General features: G+C 48.3%; 1 protein-coding gene across 1 annotated transcript in view; it reads left to right on the top strand.

Moving 5' to 3' along the window:
• The window catches only part of LOC121870634 (protein Skeletor, isoforms B/C-like), a 124,260-nt gene that overhangs the window by 15,485 nt on the left and 83,502 nt on the right, over positions 1-25,273 (top strand). The window contains exon 3 of the mRNA XM_042372498.1: positions 5,832-5,913. Within this exon, the coding sequence (XP_042228432.1) occupies positions 5,832-5,913 (82 nt within the window). The remainder of the gene's footprint in view (positions 1-5,831; positions 5,914-25,273) is intronic.

The following is a 25,273-nucleotide window of genomic DNA, read 5'->3' as shown; positions in this document are numbered from 1 at the left end:
CAAGATAGAATTTTATTAGATTTTCCGTCGAATGGAACGAGAACTTCCCTTGTCAGGATAATATACTTCTTGTAACTGTCAGGTTTATATATAATACAGATATACTAAACTGTTCGGGGAATGTAGATAAAATGCATCTCTTTCCTGTTGTTGTTTTTGTATTTTTGTAGTTTATTATTATTATTTTTTTTTGGGGGAGTTATTGGAGTGCGAATGGACAGACATCACACAACATATGTAGACACAGACATATAAACACACACACAGACACACACACACACCTCATCATCGTCTGTGTCCCAGACCGAAGCCAAAATTGAATTCGAACACGCCCATCCACCTGTCATTGTTTTTGAACGTGATTGACATCTGTTGCCTTATTGCTGTTTTTCTGTTTCTGTTATGAGCTGAGAGGTGTCTGTGTTGTTGGGTCCTCATTTGATCAACAGTTCCTTATAATGAGCATCAGGTGTAACAATAGATGAATCCAACATGAGTACGAGGAGAAGAGTCCAACATAAATAAAATGAGACCAATATGAGTAAAGAGAAGAAGTTCTACGTGAGTACGGAAGAATGAATCCAAAATAAGTACAAAAGAATGAGTTCAACATGAGTGCGAAAGAATGAACCATCAGGAGTATAAGAAAATGAGTACAAGAGGATGAGTCCAACTTGAGTACGAGTGAGTAGGGACGCCATTAAGCATTAAATTGGCTCTTTGATGGCCGGGGCGGAAGGTCTAATAAACTGCTCAACATTACTCAATTAGTTCAAGTTTTACCTTGTGAGAGCTGGGAGGAGGGGTGAGATCTGGGAAAGGGAGGGTGAGAGCTGGAGAGGTGGGGTGAGAGCTGGGGAGAGGTGGGATGAAAGCTGGAGAGAATCAGATGCTGGGAGAGGTGGGTGCTGCGAAGGGGTAGGTGCTGGGGAGAGAGGGGTTGGTGCTGGGAAAGGGGGGTAGGTGCTGGGAGAGAGAGAGGGTGGGTGCTGGGAGAGGAGGTAGGTGCTGGGAGAGGGGGTAGGCGCTGGGAGAGGGGTAGGTGCTGGGGAGAGGGTAGGTGCTGGGAGAGAGGGGGTGGGTGCTGGGGGGTAGGTGCTGGGGAGAGAGGGTGGGTGCTGGGAGAGAGGGTGGGTGCTGGGGAGGGAGAGGTGCTGGGGAGAGGGGGGTAGGTGCTGGGGAGGGGGTAGGTGCTGGGAGGGTAGGTGCTGGGAGAGGGTGGTGCTGGGAAGGGTAGGTGCTGGGAGAGGGGTGGGTGCTGGGAGAGGGTAGGTGCTGGGAGAGAGAGGGGTGGGTGCTGGGGAGAGGGTAGGTGCTGGGAAGGAGTGGGTGCTGGGAGAGAGTGGGTGCTGGGAAAGGGGAGTGGGTGCTGGGGAGAGGTGGTGCTGGGAAAGGGGTGGGTGCTGGGAGAGAGGGTGTAGGTGCTGGGAGAGGAGGTAGGTGCTGGGGAAGGGGGTAGGTGCTGGGAGAGGGTAGGTGCTGGGGAAGAGGGGTAGGTGCTGGGAGAGAGAGGGTAGGTGCTGGGAAAGGGGGTGGAGCTGGGAAGGGGTAGGTGCTGGGAAGGGGGTAGGTGCTGGGAGAGGGTAGAGTGCTGGGAGAGGGTAGGTGCTGGGAAAGGGGTAGGTGCTGGGAGAGAGGGTAGGTGCTGGGAGGGTAGGTGCTGGGAGAGGGGGTAGGTGCTGGGAGGGGGTAGGTGCTGGGGAGGGGTGGTGCTGGGGAGAGGGTAGGTGCTGGGAGAGAGGGTAGGTGCTGGGAGGGGTGGGTGCTGGGGAGGGGGTGGGTGCTGGGAAATGGGTGGGTGCTGGGAGGAGGAGGGTGGGTGCTGGGGAGGGGGGTGCTGGGAGAGAGGGTAGGTGCTGGGAAAGGGGTAGGTGCTGGGAGAGGGTAGGTGCTGGGAGAGAGGGTAGGTGCTGGGAAGGGGTGGGTGCTGGGAGAGAGGGTAGGGCTGGGGAAGGGGGGGTGTGAGGGGTAGGTGCAGAAGAGTGTGCAAAGGGAGGTGCTGGAAAGGGTAAGTGCTGGGAAAGGGGGTAGGGCTAGAAAAGGTAGGTGCAAAAGGGGAGTAGGGGTGTGGGAAAGGGGATGGGGCTGGGAAGGGGGTGGGGTGCTGGGAGGAGGTAGGTGCTGGGAGAGAGGGTAGGTGCTGGGAGAGAAGGGGTAGGTGCTGGGAGAGGTAGGTGCTGGGAGGGGTAGGTGCTGGGAGAGGGTAGGTGCTGGGGAGAGAGGGTAGAGTGCTGGGGAAGAGGTAGGTGCTGGGAGAGAGGTAGGTGCTGGGAAATGGGGAGTAGGTGCTGGGAGAGGAGAGGTAGGTGCAGGGAAGGGGGGTAGGTGCTGGGGAGAAGTAGGTGCTGGGGAAGGGGTAGGTGCTGGGAGAGTGGTCTGGGAGGTGGGTGCTGGGGGGGGTGGGTGCTGGGAGAGAGGGTAGGTGCTGGGAAGGGGTAGGTGCGGGAGGAGTAGGTGCGGGGTAGTGCGGAAGGGTGGTGTGGGGAGAGAGGAGGGTAGGTGCTGGGAAGGGGAGGTTGGGAAGGGGATCAGGGAAGTGTGGAGGTGGGGAAAGGGGTAGGGCTGGAAGAGGTAGGTGCTAGGGAAAGGGGGTGGGTGCTGGGAAGGGGTAGGTGCTGGAAAGGGGTAGGTGCTGGAAAGGGGTGAGTGCTGGGAAAGGGGTAGGTGCTGGGAGAGAGGTGGGTGCTGGGAGAGGGGTGGGTGCTGGGGAGAGAGGGTAGGTGCTGGGGAGGGGGGGTGGAGTGCTGGGAGAGGAGGGTAGGTGCTGGGAGAGAGGGTAGGTGCTGGAGAGAGAGGAGTAGGTGCTGGGAAAGGGGTAGGTGCTGGAGAGAGGTATGTGAAAAGGGGTGGTGCTGGGAGAGAGAGGGTAGGTGCTGAGGAAAGGGGTAGGTGCTGGGAGAGAGGGTAGGTGCTGGGAAAGGGGTAGGTGCTGGAGAGGGAGGTGCTGGAGGGTAGGTGCTGGGGGTGGGGAGTGCTGGAGAGAGGGTAGGTGCTGGGAAGGGGTGGGTGCTGGGAGAGAGGGTAGGTGCTGGGGAAGGGGTGGTGCTGGGAAGGTAGGTGCTGGGGAGAGGGTAGGTGCTGGAAGGGGTGGGTGCTGGGAAGGGGGGTAGGTGCAGGGGAAAAGGGTAGGGTGCTGGGGGAAGGGGTAGGTGCTGGGAAAGGGGTAGGTGCTGGGAAAGGGGTAGGTGGGGAAGGGGTGGGTGCTGGAGGGGGTGGTGCTGGGAAGGGGGAGTGCTGGGGAAAGGGAGGTGCTGGGAAGGGTGGAGAAAGGGGTAGGTGCTGGGAAGGTAGGTGCTGGAAGGAGTAGGTGCTGGGGAAAGGGGTGGGTGCTGGGAAAGGGGTGAGTGCAGGGGAAAGGTGGTGCTGGGAAAGGGTAGGTGCTAGAAGGGGTGGGTGCTGGGAGAGGGGGTAGGTGCTGGGAAAGGGGTAGGTGCTGGGAGGGTAGGTGCTGGGGAAGGGGGTAGGTGCTGGGAGAGGTGCTAAGGTAGGTGCTGGGAAAGGGGTAGGTGCTGGAAAGGGGTAGGTGCTGGGAGAGGGGGTGCTGGGGAAGGGTAGGTGGGAGAGAGGAGGTGAGGTGCTGGGAGAGAGGTGGGTGCTGCAGAGGGTGGGTGCTGGGAGAGAGGGTAGGTGTGGGAAAGGAGGGGGTGGGTGCTGGAAGGGGGTAGGTGCTGGGAGAGAGGGTAGGTGCTGGGAAGAGTGGCACAACGGAAGGGGTGGGTGCTGGGAGAGGGGTAGGTGCTGGGAGAGGAGGTGGGTGCTGGGAGGGAGGTGGGTGCTGGGAGAGGAGGTAGGTGCTGGGAGAGGGGTGGGTGCTGGGACAGGAGGTGGGTGCTGGGACAGGAGGAGGTGCTGGGAAAGGGGTAGGGAGTAGGTAAGGAGATACAAATAGCTGCTTGGTTGAAAGGGATGTGAAAGTTAGATGGGGAGAGAGAGAGAGAGAGAGAGAGAAAGTGAGAGAGAGGTGAAGAAAAGGCCAAATTGTGAGAAAGTGAGGGGGGAAGTGAAGTGAAAGTGAGGGAGAGTTTGATCAGGTTAAGAGAGAAAGTTTTTGAGTAAGCGACAAGTGGAAGAAAGTTGAAAAGTTGACAAGTGTAGAAGATCAGAGAGAGAGAGAGAGAGAGAGAGAGAGAGAATAGGTGAAAAAATAAAACGTAGGTAAATAAAAAAAAGATAAAGAGACAACTGAGAAGAGAAACACAGATAACAAGAGAGATAAAGAACGGATAAAAGATTGTAAATAAAGAAGAGGAAGAATGAATAAGGACATTGAAGAATAAAAATTAGGAAATATAACGTAATGAATAAAAGAGTATAGAAGGCAAACGGTCGATAAAGGAGAAATATAAGTAATGTTTAGTGAAGTATTACAATAAAAATATGAGTATTATTGGTAATTTACTTATACTGATTTACTAGAATAAATCATTAAAATTTGTCAAATATATTTTCATTTATTACAATATATCGCAAAGGAACCATGAATTTTGTTATTTAATTCACGTAAAAAAAAATCCATTAAAATTATATCACCACAAAATCCCACCAAAAATAATCTACCAGTCATTTAATAAAACCAAATAAATCCTAAATTTTATTCAATTGTAATTTTTAACTTTATTAAACCGTAGACATAACCACCACAAAACACAGAGAATATCTTAACATAAAGTAACTGTCCCAAATTATTACTTGACATATAAAACTTGGAAGAACGATAGTGAAAGGTAAGAGGTGAAATAAACAGATAATTGAATAAAAAGACGTAGAGGAACAAGAGATAATAAACTGAAGGAGAACAAATGAAGCGAAAAGAGAATTAATGTAAAGAGATAAATACGTGAGAACGGAGGTTGATAAGGACAGCAGGTGGAGGAGATGAGGGAAATTGATTGTGTAATGAGATTGAGGGGAGAGAGACAGAGACAGAGAGACAGACGGAGAGAAAGAGAGAGACAGACGGACAGACATACAGACCAAAAAAGGAGAGAGAGAAAGAGAGACAGAGTGATTTAATTGTGAGATAGAGTTAGAGAGAAAAAGAGTGAAAGTTAGAGAGAGTTAACGAGAGAGAAAGAGCGTGTGAGATAGAGAAACAAAGAGTTAGAGAGAAAGAGTGAGTGAGAGAGAGAAAAACAGAGAGAAATTTAGAGAGAAGAAGAGAGAGAAAGAGACAAAAAGATTGAGAGAAATTTGATCGAGGGACAAAGTGGGAGCGTAATATAATTACAAGGGAGAGAGAGAGAGAGAGAGAGAGAGAGAGAGAGAGAGAGAGAGAGAGACATTTGTTTGAGTGCAAAAGAAAGTATTAATTTTATTATGATTATTATTATGATTATTATTATTATTATTATTATTATTATTATTATTATTATTATTATTATTATTATTATTATTATTATTATTATTATTATTATTATTATTATTATTATTATTATTATTATTATTATTATTATTATTATTATTATTGTCCCCTTACGGTCTTTACTCAGTTACATTTATTTTAGTACACAAACAAAATCTCATTAGTAACCGAGAGTTGGAAACAAAATCCCGGCACACTCCAGGCTGGTGTTGGTTCACGGTGAGAGTTGATGGAATTTAGAGAGTTTTTTGTTTAGACGTTCAGTTATACAGCTTGTTTTGTCCAGGTGTTCATTTACAGCGTTTGTTTTGTTGAGACGTTCATTTAAAGAATTTGTTTTGTTCACACGTTTATTTAGAAAGTTTGTTTTGTCCAGACGATAATTTAGAGTGTTTGTCTTGTCCGTTCATCCATCTAGATTCTAGACAGTAGAATGTGTTCTGACCGTTCCTGTCTGTCGTTCCCACAGATGCGTTCTTCTGGATTGGTAACGGAAGTCAGCCCAGCCCTAAGGGTCACCTCATCCGCTACCCCCTGAACCCCCCTGATGGGTAAGTACCTGTGTGTGTGTGTGTGTGTGTGTGTGTGTGTGTGTGTGTCCTACCACCAGTACTTCCCCTACCATACAACTTTGTAACGAAACGACGTAAATAAGAACAACGAACAGAAACACAGAGAAACACAGAGAAACACAGCAACACAGAAACACAGAGAAACACAGAAACACAGAGAAACACAGCAACACAGCAACACAGAGAAACACAGAAACACAGAGAAACACAGCAACACAGAAACACAGAGAAACACAGAAACACAGAGAAACACAGCAACACAGCAACACAGAGAAACACACATCAACACAGAGAAACACAGAGAAACACAGAGAAACACATCAACACAGAGAAACACAGAGAAACACAGAGAAAAACACAGCAACACAGAAACACATCAACACAGAGAAACACAGAGAAACACAGAGAAACACATCAACACAGAGAAACACAGAAACAGAGGGAAACACAGAAACACATCAACACAGAGAAACACAGAGAAACACAGAGAAACACAGAGAAACACAGCAACACAGCAACACAAAACACAGCAACACAGCAACACAGCAACACAGCAACACAGAGAACCACAGAAACATACCCGACATACTGTAGAAACCCCGACAAATAAAGCCCCGGCAGATAGGAACCCCGATAGATAGAGTATCGACAGGTAAGAGCCCCGATAGATAGAGCCCTGACAGGTAGGAACCCCGATAGATATAGCCCTGACAATTAGGAGCCCAGATAGATAGAGCCCCGACAGGTAGGAACCCCGATAGATAAAGCCCCAACAAGTAGTAGCCCAGATAGATAGAGCCCCGACAGGTAGGAATCCCCGACAGAAGAGACCCCGACAGGTCAGCCAGGCCAATTAGCATCGATGATGGAGGGAGGGAAGAGAGAGGGATGAGAGGGAAGAGAGGGAGGGATAGGAGAGGGACGAGGAAGGTAAGAGGGACGTGAGGTGGGAGGCAAACAAGAGGGAAGGAGAGAGAGAGAGGAGGTAGGGAAGGAGAGAAAGGGACGGAAGGAGAAAGAGAGGGAGGTACGAGAGAGAGGGGAAGGGAGGTAGGAGGGAGTGAGGGGAGGGTAGGGAGGGGCGGGGGGAGGGAGGTGGAGGGAGGGAGGTGGGAGGGGTGAGGGGAGGGAAGGGTGGGGGAGGTAGGGAGGGGGGTGAGGGAGGAGGTAGGAGGGGGAGTGAGGGAGGGGGAGGGGGGTGAGGGAGGGGGAGGGAGGGGTGGGGGAGGGAGGTAGGAGGAGTGAGGGAGGTAGGAGGGAGTGAGGAGGAGGTGGGAGGGTGAGGGAGGAAGGTGGGGAGGAGTGCAGGAGGGTGAGGGAGGGAGGTAGGAGGGAGTGGGAGGTGGGTAGGGGGAGGGAGGGAGGGAGATCAAACTTTGCCAGCATTGAGCTTTTTCTCACAGTAATTGGTTGTGGTCGTCGTTCGCCTTGTTAACGTTGCTGCTGTGACTATTGCTGTTATTGCCTGCGGTGCTGCGGCTGTTCTTGCGGCTATTAGTGGTGGCAATGGTGGAAGTATTAGTGGGGGTAGTGGTAATGAATGGTTGGTGGTGGTGGTGGTGGTTTTCGTAGTAACAACAGGAAGGGATTGGGGATTTGGTGTAAATGAAGGTAACCGATGTTTCAATGTTCTCTCTCTCTCTCTCTCTCTCTCTCTCTCTCTCTCTCTCTCTCTCTCTCTCTCTCTCTGTAGTTACTGTAAATCGGTTTTATTGATGTGTCGCTGATGACGTCATGGGGTATTTACCTGAGGGTGGGTGATGACGTCATGGGGTATTTACCTGTGGGTGGGTGATGACGTCATGGGGTATTTACCTGCGGGTGGGTGATGACGTCATGGGGTATTTACCTGCGGGTGGGTGATGACGTCATGGGGCGTTTACCTGCGGGTGGGTGATGACGTCATGGGGTATTTACCTGCGGGTGGGTGATGACGAACGGGTGGGTGATGACGTCATGGGGTTTTACCTGCGGGTGGTGATGACGTCATGGGGTATTTACTTGCGGAGAGAATGAAATTACACGTAACATAGAGGAATAATTAAGAAGACTAAACTTACCTTAAGGCTGGATTCTCACAACTTAGATGCGTGGCTGGTAAGGAGGGGAGGGGGGAGTTAGTGGGGTGTGGCGTGATTGGCTAGAACGACACAGCCAGGTAGGAGATTGGGAAGCACATCACGAGGAAAAAATTGAGCTTTGGTATAATAATTACGGTGAAAATGTAGTTATTGATGAGATAAATATATAATATGTGTCGTGATTATTCGTAAAACGCCGGTCTGAAAATACTGTTGATACCAAAAACTGTCCCAAAATATTTCCCACCAGTGCAGCTGTGAGATATTGGCGGCAATTTATAGCCAATTAATAAAAGTCGAGTCCAAAGATGAGGATGGTTGGTCGAGGCGACTTATGAGGCCACAGGACGGTAGGATAGGTGAAGGATGGGCCGAGGACGAGGATAGGAATACCTCGGGATTGGCTAATACACGGAACCAGAACTAAGGTCAGGTCAGACAACGGGGACCTCTGAGGACCTGTTGAACAGAGACCTCAGGATTACCAGACAAATAATGATGTCGACTCTGGTGACGGCTGTGGGGGTGAGGAGAGAGAGGAGGAGGGAGTTGGTGAGGAGAGGAGGAGGGAGTTGGTGAGAGAGGATGCTTATTGTGTCTTACGAAGGTCAGTTTTTATTTGTATGTGTGGAGGAGAGAAACACAGAGAGATGACAGATAATCACAGACACAGATGGAAAGGTGAAATAATTGTTATAGAGACACACCATCAGATATATTGTAGTCTATTACAGTATTGAGTTAATTTCTTCTTTTTTATTTTACTGTATTATGTTGTTGCCTCTAAACTTATACTGCTTTCCTAACCTAACTAACCCTAACCCAACCTAACCCTAACCTAACCTAACCTACAACCCCTAACCTAACCTAACTAACAACCTAACCTACCTAACCTAACCGAACCTAACCGAACCGAACGAACCGAACCGAACCGAACCGAACCGAACCAGACCGAGGAGCCGAACCGAACCGAACCGAACCGAACGAACCAAACGAACCGAACCGAACCGAACCCAGACCAGACCAGACCGAACCGAACCAGACCAGACCGGACCGACCGGACCGAACCGAACCGAACCGAGCCAGACCTAACCTAACCCACAACCCCTGGCCCTAACCTAACCTAACCTAACCTAACCTAACCCTAACCTAACCTAACCTAACCTAACCTAACCTAACTAACCTAACCTAACCTAACCTAGCTAACCTAGCTAGCCTAACCTAACCTAACCTAACCCCTAGCCTAACCTAACTAACCCTAACCTAACCTAACCTGCCTAACCTAACCTAACCTAACCACCAAACCTAACCCCTGAACCTGACCTAACCTAACCAGACCAGACCTGACCAGAGACCAGACTAACCTAAACAGACCTAACCTAACCTAACTAGCCTACTTTCCTACTCATCTACCTCCCTACCCAACCTCCTACTCCTAACCTAACCCAACCTCCAACCTAACCTAACCTAACCAGACTTAACCAGCAACCAGCAACCCAACCCAACCTAACCCCTAACCTAACCTAACCTAACCTAACCTAACCTAACCTAACCTAACCTAACCTAACCTAACCTAACCTAACCTAACCTAACCTAACCTAACCTAACCTAACCTAACCTAACCTAACCTAACCCAGGTACCGTAAGGGTGTTCATTCATCAGGTGAGGTATGCTGGGTGTTTAATCAGCAGGTGATCCCATTCTTAGTTGTGTTACTAATATAATTTACAACACTGCCTCTGTTGAATCAAGGCTTTAGTCTCATTATACACTACAACACAACATTCATCCATTATTCACTACATTATACACTATAACACAACATTCATTCATTATTCACTACATTATACACTACAACACAACATTCATTCATTATTCACTACATTATACACTATAACACAACATTCATTCATTATTCACTACATTATACACTATAACACAACATTCATTCATTATTCACTACATTATACACTACAACACAACATTCATTCATTATTCACTACATTATACACTATAACACATCATTCATTCATTATTCACTATTATACACTATAACACAACATTCATTCATTATTCACTACATTATACACTATACACAACATTCATTCATTATTCACCATTATACACTATAACACAACATTCATTCATTATTCATTACATTATACACTATAACACATCATTCATTCATTATTCACTACATTATACACTATAACACAACATTCATCCATTATTCACTACATTATACACTATAACACAACATCATTCATTATTCATTACATTATACACTATAACACATCATTCATTCATTATTCACTACATTATACACTATAACACAACATTCATTCATTATTCACTACATTATACACTATAACACAACATTCATTCATTATTCACTACATTATACACTATAACACAACATTCATTCATTATCTACATTATACACTATAACACATCATTCATTCATTATTCACTAACATTATAATAAACACATTCATTATTCACTACATTATACACTATAACACATACATCATCCATATTCACTACATTATACACTACAAACACAACATTCATCCATTATTCACTACATTATACACTATAACATCATTCATTCATTATTCACTACATTATACACTATAACACAACATTCATTCATTATTCACTACATTATACACTATAACACAACATTCATTCATTATTCACTACATTATACACTATAACACAACATTCATCCATTATTCACTACATTATACACTATAACACAACATTCATCCATTATTCACTACATTATACACTATAACACAACATTCATCCATTATTCACTACATTATACACTATAACACAACACTATCCATTATTCACCATTATACACTATAACACAACATTCATCCATTATTCACTACATTATACACTACAACACAACATTCATCCATTATTCACTACATTATACACTACAAACACAACATTCATCCATTATTCACTACATTATACACTATAACACAACATTCATTCATTATTCACTACATTATACACTATAACACAATTCATTCATTATTCACTACATTATACACTATAACACAACATTCATCCATTATTCACAACATTATACACTTAACACAACATCATCATTATTCACTAAATTATCACTATAAACAACATTCATCCATTATTCACTACATTATACACTATAACACAACATTCATCCATTATTCACTACATTATACACTATAACACAACATTCATTAACTCATTAACTATAACACAACATTCATCCATTATTCACTACATTATACACTATAACACAACATTCATTCATTATTCACTACATTATACACTACAACACAACATTCATTCATTATTCACTACATTATACACTACAACACAACATCTATTATTCACTACATTATACACTATAACACAACATTCATCCATTATTCACTACATTATACACTATAACACAACATTCATCCATTATTCACTACATTATACACTATAACACAACATTCATCCATTATTCACTACATTATACAACTATAACACAACATTCATTCATTATTCACTACATTATACACTATAACACAACATTCATTCATTATTCACTACATTATACACTATAACACACTATTCATTCATTATTCACTGTCCAGAACACTTCTTAATCGACTTGTTTTGTGTGGAAAAACTTACACATGTACACTTGTAAAAGGTACATACAGACATATGCATTAAAAAAACGCACATATCTCTGAACATAAAAACGCATTTGTGTGTATGTATATAAAAATGTATACATGTATATGTGTGTGTGTGGAAAAAACGTACATGTGAATACAATCATGTAAAAATAATGTATTTTGTATGTGTATGTGTGCACGAAACATACACATGCAACATCGTCCATCTGTACACGTGTAAGTTTACGTATGTGTACCGTGTACGTGTAAGGGCGAGCTTTTGTGAGTGTGTTGGCAGAACAATTTCAATAATGGCCGAATTGATTGTGTGTGACTCTTGTTTTGGAAGACTGGTGATAGTTTTTAATTATTCCCCGCCGCTCGTAGTGGTCTGTCGCGTCTGTCTGTGTTTAAAAGTGGTAGATAGATAATTGATAGATGGAGAAGTTGATAGACAATAATGGATGGAAAAGAAAATATTAATAGTAAATAGATAGATGGAAAATAGATTGAGTACGTCTCTCTCTCATTTATTGATACATTTATAATTCCATCTCTAAAATAATAATTTTTTTCCACCAACAAAAATATTAATCGTAATTTTATACAAGAATGAACGAATATAAATTAATTATATTTTTGTGTCTCTAAATAATAAAAAAATAATGAGGAATCACACGTATATATCTGGTTAAGGGTCATCATATATCAGGCTTATATTAGAATTATCATATATGGAAATCTTGAGAGGGAGGAAGCCAAGAAAATGGGTTAATGGCAACTGCGGCACTTGATGAGGTCACAGGTGTCAACAACGTGACCACCAATAATGTTAACTGATTCTGCTTCTATTAACTGAGTCTATATATATACAGCAGAGGCATCTTAACTGAACTGAATCTCAGCCAATGTTACATCAATACGAAGACAATATAACGACCAATTTATGCTAAGACTACCGTAATGAGTTTTTTTTTTCTTAACTACGACGTTTGTCACTTGTTTTAACTTATGGCCAGGTAACGGGCTGGGTGATGTCAAACGGTTATGGTTTTGTAAATAACAGAGGTAACTGAGGTTATTTAAACAACGACTATTGGTTAACTTATTGGAAGGAGTGGTTAGGTTAGGTTAGGTTAGGTTAGGTTAGGTTAGGTTAGGTTAATTAATCACAGTTTTGCAGGAAAATTTTATAGGAAACTCGAAAGAAAAAAAGAATTATTGCCACTAACCCTGTACACACAACACAACACAACACTGTTTACACAACTCAACACAACACAACACAACACAACACTGTACACTCAACACAACACAACACAACACAACATAACACAACACAACATAACACAACACAACACAATACTTACACACAACACAACGCATACAACATAACACAACACTGTACACACACTCAACACAACACAACACAACACAACGCTGTACACACAACACAACACAACACAACACTGTACACACAACACAACACAACACAACAACACAACACAACACAACACAACACTGTACACACAACACAACACAACACAACACAACACAACACAACCCAACACAACATAACACAACACTGTACACACAACAACACAACACTGTACACACACACAACACAACACTGTACACACACAACACAACACAACACAACACAACACAACTCAACACAACACTGTACACACAACACAACACAACACAACACAACACAACACAACACAACACAACACCATACACACAACACAACACAACACAACACAACACAACACAACACGGCACAACACTGTACAACACAACACAACACAACACTGTACACACAACACAACACAACACTGTACACACAACACAACACAACACAACATAACACAACACAACACAACACTGTACACAACACAACACAACACTGTACACACAACACAACACAACACAACACAACACAACACAACACTGTACACACAACACAACACAACACAACACAACACAACACAACACTGTACACAACACAACACAACACACAAAACATAACACAACACAACACAACACTGTACACACAACACAACACAACTCAACACAACACAAACATAACACAACACAACACACAACACAGTACACACAACACAACACAATTCAACACAACACAACACAACCCAACACAACACAACACAACACTATACACACAACACAACACTGTACACACAACACAAAACAACATAACACAACACAACACAACACAACACAACACTGTACACTACACAACACAATACAACATAACACAACACTGTACACACAACACAACACAAAACAACACAACTCAACACAACACAACACTGTACACACAACACAGCCACAACCTACAACACTGTACACACAACACAACACTGTACACACAACACAACACAATACAACACAACCTAACACCTACACACAACACAACAAGACAGCACAACACAACACAACACAACACTGTACACACAACACAACAGCCTGTACACACAACACAACACAACACCACAACACAACACTGTACACACAACACAACACAGCACTGTACACACAACACAACCAACACAACACTGTACACAACACAGCACAACACAACACTGCCACACAACACAACACAACACAACACAGCCCACAACACCCACACCACCACACACAACCTGACACACACAACACAACACAACACAACACAACACAATCACAACCTACACAACACAACCTTCAACACACCCTGCACAACCACTGTACACACAACACAACACAACCACTGTACACACAACACCAACCACAACCAACACCTAACACAGCACAACACAACACTGTACACACAACACAACACATAACCTGACACAACCTGTACACACAACACAACACAATACAACACAACACTGCACACACAACACAACACAACACAACACACCATACACACAACACAACCTGCACACAACACAACACAACACAACCACAACACAGCACAACATAACACAACACTGTACACACAACCATAACACTGTACACAACCAACACAACACAACCCAGCACAACACAACACAACACATGTACACACAACACAACACTGCACACAACACAACACAGTACAACACAACACAACACTGACAACCCAACAACACGGCACTGCTACACACACACAACACAACACATGTAGCCATACACACAACACCAACACCAACACAACACTGTACACAACACAATGTACATACACACACAACACAATACAACACAAAACAACACAACACAACACATATACCAACACAACACAACATAATACAACACAACTACAACACAATACAACACAACACAACACAGTACAACAATACAACACATAACACACACAATACAACACAACACAACACTGTACACACAACACAACACAATACAACACAATACAACACTGTACACACAACACAATACAACACAACACACTGTACACACAACACAACAACACAACTCAGAACTTCCAATTGTGAGAGTAGATGGAGTTTGTGTTCTGGTGTTTGAATAGTTTATGAGGGAAGAGAGACGTGAGATCATGATGTGTGAGGAACATGGGGGACAATATGGCTGAATGATGTTAAACTGTAATGATTTTATATAATAGTAGAGGTAAGGGAGCACATAATGAAAGTTTACTCTCTCTCTCTCTCTCTCTCTCTTCTCTCTCTCTCTCTCTCTCTCTCTCTCTCTCTCTCTCACACCATGGGTTACTGCACGCCAGGACACAACTTTACCTTTAACTCTCTTCTTCACCACCAGATGTCAGGCCACTCACGAGCGGAAAATCAATATTGCATTTTTCATTTTATTTTTTTATGTATTTATTTTTTGGTGACTCCAAACCTCAGTGGCAGACCATTCACCTCACCATCGAAAGGCTTACGAGTTCGATTCCCTGCTGGGTACCTCCCCCTCCTACCCCTCCTGGCACAGACGCGGCTGTAAAGGGTTACACTATCGGATACGCTTGCAATGGTGGAGCAACCCTGTGGTGGACTACCATCCTACCAAGGTGGTGGAGTAACCCACTAGCTGCTGAAGTGGTGGAACAACCTTGTGTGGACTAGCATCCTCCAAGGTGGTGGAGTAACCGACTAGCTGCTGAATGATGGTGGAACAACCTGTGTGGACTAGCATCCTACCAAGGTGGTGGTAACCACTAGCTGCTGAATGATGGTGGAACACTTTGTGTGGACTAGCATCCCCAAGGTGGTGGAGTAACCCACTAGCTGCTGAATGATGGTGGAACAACCTTTGTGTGGACTAGCATCCTACCAAGGTGGTGGAGTAACCCACTAGCTGCTGAATGATGGTGGAACAACCTTTGTGGGACTAGCATCCTACAAGGTGGTGGAGTAACCCTAAGCTGCTGAATGATGGTGGAACAACCTTTGGGTGGACTAGCATCCTACCAAGGTGGTGGAGTAACCCACTAGCTGCTGAATGATGGTGGAACAACCCTTGGGTGAATATCCTACCAAGGTGGGAGTAACCCACTAGCTGCTGAATGATGGTGGAACAACTTGGGTGGACTAGCATCCTACCAAGGTGGTGAGTAACCCACTAGCTGCTGAATGATGGTGGAACAACCTTTGGGTGGACTAGCATCCTACCAAGGTGGTGGAGTAACCCATTAAACTGCCTATAACAACTATGGCTTCGCATTATGTATATCCTTGAACACTGCGCTGTACTCACACTCGTGGTGTTCTCTCAGCGTAACAAAGACTGGATATAGCACATCGCCCCACCTGCTATAGCGTGTATAGTATGAGCGCAATTGGATAAACTGAACACCGCTGATCGTGTACCATTCCTGAGATGATATCGTTTGGATAAAATAATTAAAGCAGCAATGACAGCAACAACAGCAACAAGGTCGCGGAGCATCTACAGCAGAAACAGCACCGCCATTTTCTGCAGAACAGCAGCACCAACAAGGCCAGAACCCACAGAAATGGAACAGCAACAGCAACATTTCCCCCAAAGCAACAGCAGCACTATCACCAGCAGACACACATGCAAAAGGAACAGCATTATCCCCCAGAACAGCAGTAGTACCATCCCAGAACAGCAGCAGCAGACGCAGCCAGCCCCAGAATAGCAGCAGCAGCAGCAGCAGCAGCAGCAGCAAACACAGCAGCAGCAGACAGACACAGCAGTAGCAGCATTCCAGAACATCAGTATCGGATACACCAGCAGCAGCAGCAGCAGCCTCGATCAGCAGCAGCAGCAGCCGCATCAGCCCCAGAAATGTAGAAACAGCATTCCCAAAACTGCAGCAGCAGCAGCAGCAGCAGCAGCAGCAGAGAAATCAATATTACAGAGGGGATCAAGGTGGGGATTTGCTGTTAATGTTTCCTCATCTGGTGGATGGATCACATGGTAGTGTGTTACATGGATCACCCAGGCACTCCCCTTTCTCCCTCGCACTCTCTCCTCTGACCTCTCTCAGCCTCTCTCTCCTTCTCCGGCACTCATATGGCTCTCTCCCTTTCTGATTACCTGCAACTTTTTCCATCTCATGGCACTCTCTCCTCCTCATGGCACTCTCTCCCTCTCATGGCACTCTCTCCCTCTCATGACATTCTCTCCCTTTCTCGGTACTCTATCCTTCTCTCGGCACTCTCTCCCTCTCACGGCACTCCTATATCACTCTCCCTTTCATGATACCCACATGACACTTTCCATCTCATGGCACTCTCTCCCTTTCCTGACACTCTCATGATACTCTCTCCTCCTCATGGCACTCCATCCCTTCGCACTCTGTCCCTCTCACAACACTCTCATGGCAATATGTCGATCACGGTACTCTTACGGGACTCGCTCCTTCCCTCGGCCCTCTCCCACGCCCCTTACCCTCTCATGGCACTCTCAAAGCACTCTCATTCTCCCTGCCCTCTCACAGCCCTCTCGCTTTCCCTGCCCTTTCACGGCCCTCTCTCGCTATCCCTGCCCTCTCACGGTCCCTCCTGCCTCCCTACCCTTCCACGGACCCCTCTCGCTTCCCCTGTCCTTTCACGGCCCCTTTCACCTCCCTGCCTCACGGCACCCTCCGCTCCCTGCCCTTCCGCCCCCTCGCTTCCCCTGTCCTTCACGCCCCCCACCTCCCTGCCCTCCCCACGGCCCCCTCTCACTCGCCTGCTCTCTCTTACTCTTGCTGTATTCCCTACCACCATTCCTCTCTTCCTCTCACTCCTCTCCACGCTCTCCACCTCCCTCCTCTCACCCACCCCTGCCTCTGCCTGTCATCCTCTCCTCCAATGCCGTAGTCAACCAAGGTTTGTGCTGCTGCCAGCTGGGTATTGGCACTGTATGAGGGTCTCTTTATAACTTTCACTGCAAGAAAGTATGATTCACTGACAGACCCTTTACTTTGCGAGTATTTCACCGCTGGACGATAATATAACTGTGTTAGGTGCCAGCGGGAGAGAAAGTCGCTGTTGGTGGCACCTCGTCACGGGGTCACAGGAGAAGGTGGCACTGTCTCACGGGGTCACAAGGAGAATGGCACTCGTCCTCACGAGGTCATCAGAGAAGGTGGCACCTGTCCTCACGGGTCACAGGAGAAGGTGGCACTGTCCTCACGGGGTCATCAGAGAAGGTGGCACTGTCCTCACGGGGTCATCAAGAGAAGGTGGCACCTGTCCCATGGAGAAGGTGGCACTCGTCCTCACGGGTCACAGGAGAAGGTGGCACCTGTCCTCACGGGGTCATAAGGAAGGTGGCACTGTCCTCACGAGGTCATCAGGAGAAGGTGGCACCCGTCCTCACGAGGTCATCAGGAGAAGATGGCACCGTCTCAGGGGTCAAGAGAAGGTGGCACTCGTCCTCACGGGGTCATCAAGAGAAGGTGGCACCTCGTCCTCACGGGGTCATCGAGAGAAGGTGCACCTCGTCCTCACGGGGTCATCAGGAGAAGGTGGCACTCGTCCCTCACGAGGTCATCAGAAGATGGCACTGTCCTCACGGGTCATCAAGAGAAGGTGCACTCGTCCTCACAGTATCAGGAGAAGGTGGCACTCGTCCTCACGGGGCTCATCAGGAGAAGATGGCACCTGTCCACGGGGTCATCAAGAGAAGGTGGCACCTGTCCCTCACGGGGTCATCAAGAGAAGGTGGCACTCGCCCCACGGGGTCATCAGGAAAAGGGCACCTCTCACGGGGTCATCAAGAGAACCCACCCTGAGAAGTGGCACTCGTCCTCACGGGGTCATCAAGAGAAGGCACTGTCCCCACAGTAATAAGAGAAGGTGCACCTCGTCCCCGGGTCAAGAGGCACCTGTCCTCACGGGGTCATCAGGAAAAGGTGGCACCTGTCCCTCACGGGGTCACCAAGAGAAGGCACCGTCCTCACGGGCAGAGTACCGTCACGGTCATCAGGAGAAGGTGGCACTTCCCTCACGGGGTCATCAAGAGAAGGTGCACTGTCCTCACGGGGTCATCAAGAGAAGGTGCACTGTCCTCACGACAAGGTGGCACCCTGTCCTCACGGGGTCATCAAGAGAAGTGGCACCTGTCCTCACGGGGTCATCAGGAAAAGGCACTCGTCCTCACGGTCATCAAGAGAAGGTGGCACCTGTCCTCACGGGATCAGGAGAAGGTGGCACTCGTCCTCACGGGGTCATCAAGAGAAGGTGCCCCTGTCCTCACGGGTCAATCAAGAGAAGGTGGCACTAAGTGCACTTCCTCACGGGGCATCAAGAGAAGGTGGCACCTCGTCCTCACGGGGTCATCAAGGTGGCACCTGTCCTCACGGGCACCACAAGAGAAGTGGACCTCGCCCTCACGGGGTCATCAAGAGAAGGTGGCACTGTCCTCACGGGTCATCAAGAGAAGGTGGCACTCCTGTCCTCACGGGCGCCTGGAAAAGGTGGCACCTCGTCCTCACGGGGTCATCAGAAGGTGGCACTGTCCTCACGGGGTCATCAAGAGAAGGTGGCACTCCTGTCCCCACGGGGTCATCAAGAGAAGGTGGCACCTTGTCCTCACGAGGTCATCAGGAGAAGGTGGCACTGTCCTCACGTCATCAGGAGAAGGTGGCACTGTCCTCACGGGGTCATCAAGAGAAGGTGGCACCGTCCTCACGGGGTCATCAGGAGAATATGGCACCTGTCCTCACGGGGTCATCAAGAGGTGGACTGTTCCTCACGAGGTCATCAGGAGAAGGTGGCACCTCTGTCCTCACGGGGTCATCAAGAGAAGGTGGCACCTGTCCTCACGGGGTCATCAAGAGAAGGTGGCACCTGTCCTCACGGGGTCATCAAGAGAAGGTGGCACTCGTCCTCACGGGGTCATCAGGAGAATATGGCACCTGTCCTCACGGTCATCAAGAGAAGGTGGCACCCGTCCTCACGGGGTCAATAAGAAGGTGGCACCTGTCCTCACGGGGTCATCAGGAGAAGGTGGCACTGTCCTCACGGGGTCATCAAGAGAAGGTGGCACTCGTCCTCACGGGGTCATCAAGAGAAGGTGGCACCTGTCCTCACGGGGTCATCAGGAGAATATGGCACCTGCCCCTACGGGTCATCAAGAGAAGGTGGCACTTGTCCTCACGGGGTCATCAAGAGAAGGTGGCACTCGTCCTCACGGGGTCATCAGGAGAATATGGCACCTGTCCCTCACGGGGTCATCAAGAAGGCACCTGTCCTCACGAGGTCATCAGGAGAAGGTGGCACTGTCCTCACGGGGTCATCAAGAGAAGGTGACCCGTCCCTCACGGGTCATCAAGAGAAGGTGGCACTGTCCCCACGGGGTCATCAGGAGAAGGTGGCACCGTCCCCACGGGGTCATCAAGAAGGTGGCACTGTCCTCACGAGGTCATCAGGAGAAGGTGGCACCTGTCCTCACGGGGTCATCAAGAGAAGGTGGCACTCCTGTCCTCACGGGGTCACAGGAGAAGGTGGCACTCCATCCTCACGGGGTCATCAGGAGAATATGGCACCTGTCCTCACGGGGTCATCAAGAGAAGGTGGCACTCGTCCTCACGGGGTCATCAAGAAGGTGGCACCTGTCCTCACGAGGTCATCAGGAGAAGGTGGCACCCGTCCTCACGTCACAAGAGAAGGTGGACCTCGTCCTCACGGGGTATCAGGAGAAGGTATCGTCCTCACGGGGTCATCAGGAGAAGGTACCTGTCCTCACGGGGTCATCAGGAGAAGGTGGCACTCTGTCCTCACGGGGTCATCAGGAGAAGGTGGCACTCTCCTCACGGGTCATCAAGAGAAGGTGGCACCCGTCTCACGGGTCATCAGGAGAAGGGCACCTGTCCTCACGAGGTCATCAGAGAAGGTGGCACCTGTCCTCACGGGGTAATCAGGAAAGGTGGCACTCTGTCCTCACGTCATCAGGCGAAGGTGGCACTCGTCCTCACGAGGTCATCAGGAGAAGGTGGCACCTGTCCTCACGGCATCAGAGAAGGTGGCACTCGTCCTCACGAGGTCATCAGGCGAAGGTGGCACCGTCCTCACGGGGTCATCAGGAGAAGGTGGCACTCCGTCCTCACGGGTCATCAGGAGAAGGTGGCACCTGTCCTCACGGGGTCATCAGGAGAAGGTGGCACCTGTCCTCACGGGGTCATCAAGAGAAGGGCACGTCCTCACGGGTAATCAGGAAAAGGTGGCACTCGTCCTCACGGGGTCACAGGAGAAGGTGGCACTCGTCCTCACGGGGTCATAGGAGAAGGTGGCACTCGTCCTCACGGGTCATCAGAGGGCACTGTCCTCACGAGGGTCATCAGGAGAAGGTGGCACTGTCCTCACGGCATACAGGAGAAGGTGGCACCCGTCCTCACGGGGTCATCAGGAGAAGGTGGCACTCGTCCTCACGTCACAGGAGAAGGTGGCACTGTCCCCACGGGGTCATCAGGAGAAGGTGGCACTGTCCCTCACGGGGTCATCAGGAGAAGGTGGCACCTGTCCTCACGGGGTCATCAGGAGAAGGTGGCACCTGTCCTCACGGGGTCATCAGAAGGTGGCACCTGTCCTCACGTCACAGGAGAAGGTGGCACTCGTCCTCACGAGGTCATCAGAAAAGGTGGCACCTGTCCTCACGGGGTCATCAGGAGAAGGTGGCACCGTCCTCACGGGGGTCATCAGGAGAAGGTGGCACTCGTCCTCACGGGGTCATCAGGAGAAGGTGGCACTGTCCTCACGAGGTCATCAGGAGAAGGTGGCACTCGTCCTCACGGGGTCATCAGGAAGGTGGCACCTGTCCTCACGGGGTCATCAGGAGAAGGCACTCGTCCTCACGAGGTCATCAGGAGAAGGTGGCACCTGTCCTCACGAGGTCATCAGGAGAAGGTGGCACCTGTCCACGGGGTCATCAGGAAAAGGTGGCACTCGTCCTCACGGGGTCATCAGGAGAAGGTGGCACTGTCCTCACGAGGTCATCAGGAGAAGGTGGCACCTCGTCCTCACGGGTAATCAGGAAAAGGTGGCACCCGTCTCACGGGGTCATCAGGCGAAAGGTGGCACTCGTCCTCACGAGGTCATCAGGAGAAGGTGGCACCCGTCCTCACGGGGTCAATCAGGAGAAGGTGGCACTCTGTCCACGAGGTCATCAGGAGAAGGTGGCACCTGTCCTCACGGGTATCAGGAGAAGGTGGCACCCGTCCTCACGGGGTCATCAGGAGAAGGTGGCACTCGTCCTCACGGGGTCATCAGGAGAAGGTGGCACCTGTCCTCACGTATCAGGAGAAGGTGGCACCGTCCTCACGACACAGGAGAAGGTACCTGTCCTCACGGGGTCATCAAGAGAAGGTGGCACTCCTCCTCACGGGGTCATCAGGAGAAGGTGGCACTGTCCTCACGGGGTCATCAGGAGAAGGTGGCACTGTCCTCACGGGGTCATCAGGAGAAGGTGGCACTCGTCCTCACGGGGTCAGGAGAAGGTGGCACGTCCCTCACGGGTCACAGGAGAAGGCACCGTCCTCACTCAGGCTGTAAAGTGTGGCACTGTGGTCTTATATTGCTGCCAGGAGCCCTGTGTCTGCTCCTCAATAGTCTCCCTCTTGTATTGCGTCTTACACACACACACACACACACACACACACACACACACACACACACACACACACACACGAATCAGAAGAATGTTGGAAACATAAAACGAAAATACGAACAAACGGAATGTGATGAGAAATATAAAGAGAAAATTAAGAATCGTTTAATGATAACGAAGGAAGTGAGGGAATGAATGTATGAGAGAGAAGAACAACGAGTAGTGAACCACAGAATAACGGAGTGATGATAAATATTAATAAATAGATTTAGAAATGTAACGAGAGAAAGAGAGAGAGAAGATCGCATTAAAGGAGACGAAGACAGGGATGTAGTACAGTGACATGGTTGTGGGTGGCACAACTTTGGAGTCTGTTCTATGTTTTGTGGAGGGCGCTGTAGTCGGGAGCCGAGTTGTTCACACTGATCTAATGGTGGAGTCGTCGACATATTTCCAACGAACGAGAGTTTCTCTTAGGACATCATTAATAAGCTTGAGGAAGCGGAGCTTTGGGGGACTCCACTGATGAGTGACTGAAAGGCCACCTCGGAAGCATACAGCTTGGCATACGGTAGGTCATTTAGGAAATCTGTCTAAGACTTCTCCGAAACCCGAGGTCGATAGCTTTGTTGATGATTAAATTGTGGTCAACTAGGTCGAATGCCTTTGTGAAATCAATGAAGGCGACAGCCACAGGCGCTTTGCGTTTTTTTTTTCAAATGGCTGGATAAGTAGTGGAGAAAGTAATTGGTAACAGGAAATTTTTATGTTGCCAAATTACTGAGGATTTATGGCGCCTGCAATATCAGCATAGGCCGAATCAAAAACTAAACTTTCGTATAATAAGTTGGGTATTGGGGTGATGGCAATGGGTCGCAGCTCATTTAAGGATTGTGGGCTGGTTTACTTGGGCACTGGTGACACACACACGCATATGAGGTCTTCCAGTCAGCTGGGCATCTTCCTTGGCTGAGGGAAGCATTGATGATGGAGCAGAGGGATTTAGCTAGTTCCGGGGAGAACTCATTGTAGAATTTCATTGGTAGATGAATGGTGGTGGTGGAGCGCTTGATCCTGAGTTTTTCCAGACGTTTTGCTACTTCAAGTTTTTCCACTAAGTCTGTGGGAGAGGGGGCTGGTAGATAAGCAGGGAGACTGGTTGTATCAAGACGGGGGGGGGGGCGTCTGGCATATAGTTGTGAAATGGTTGTTTGATTGCTCAGCTGCGTCACCATAGTAAGCTTGCTATACAACTGACTGATGTTGGTTTGCTACAGGTGTGTGTGTGTGTGTGGTGCAGCCACACACAGGGTGGTGAAATGCGTCTAGAGTAGCAGCACTATGATAGTGTTAAGGTGCAAGCACTGCTTGCTCCCTCTCGCTTTCAGCTGCCACCACTGGCTATCCCTCGTGGCAAACAGGGAAGCAACTTGCATAAGTCTTCCCCTGCCATTACACAGCCTCCTCACCATCAAGACTCCTGCTGTGCCTCCTCGTGGCAACATACAGTAACTGGGTGCCTCGTGGGCCCAGGCGAGATCAGCAGGGGATCTCGAAGAAGCAGTGGGCCCCAGAAGGACGGCGCATAGGCCCACTGGCATGTGGACACGTCCTGGTGCCTATTAAACCACCGCGCCACTGCCTTGCGGATTAACCTTGGGAGGTATAAGGCTACGGGAGTAAACCCCAAATGAAAAATCTGCGGTGCACCCCGCATCAGGCAGACATGCTTACAGAGCTCCAACAAGACCCCAACGGCGGTGTAGGAGGAAGAGGTGACCACTATGGAAACCCAACGACTACACCGGCAGAAGAAGGCAATGCCTGATGGACAGGCTACTAAGGCGAAACCCAACAAACTGGGCTATCGGCAATCCATTGCAACTCTCCCTCTTCCCAGTCGTTACAACACTTGCACCACTGGAACAGGAAAAGGGAGAACCAAGATGTGTGGTTGCAGCCTGCACTCCTGCCTCACCACATTAATCAACTCACGTGCAGCCATCATCCAGTTCCTCATACCTCTCATCATCAAAACCCCTATACCCCCAAAAGTCCTATGGCGACAGATGAGTGGCGATGGGGACAGGCAGAGATGACTGCCGGAAGTCTCTAATTACAACTCTGCACATGGGCGGCACAGATAAGATGATCGTTTAAGCACTGGGTTCTAGGCAGCAGTGCAATTCGGTCCTGTCTGTGCGACTGAGCAGCCCTTTTGGGGAGCCACTCTGCTCACCCCACATGGGGAGGGGGCTAGAAAAGGTGCCCTAAACATAGCCTGCCTAAAATCCCAACCTGACTGGGCAACCGCACCCAGTAAGGTCATCCTTATGTGGTCGAAAACACAACCAAAATCACAGATCCAAACAAAAAAACCTCTTATGGTCGCTGCATGGAATGTCAGGACCCTTCTGGATACTGGCACAAATGCACGTCCTGAAAGAAGAACTGCCCTTGTGGCAGAAGAGCTGGCTAGGTATAACATCGACATAACAGCCACCAGTGAGTCCCAGCTCCCAGATGAGGGCCAACTCACAGAACGGGGGTTTGGCTACACCTTC

This window comes from Homarus americanus, unplaced genomic scaffold, assembly GCF_018991925.1.
Source record: "Homarus americanus isolate GMGI-L3 unplaced genomic scaffold, GMGI_Hamer_2.0 scaffold32583, whole genome shotgun sequence".
NCBI lineage: Eukaryota > Metazoa > Arthropoda > Malacostraca > Decapoda > Nephropidae > Homarus > Homarus americanus.
The sequence above is the reverse complement of the archived record's forward strand: the minus strand, read 5'-3'. Positions and strand labels throughout refer to the sequence as shown.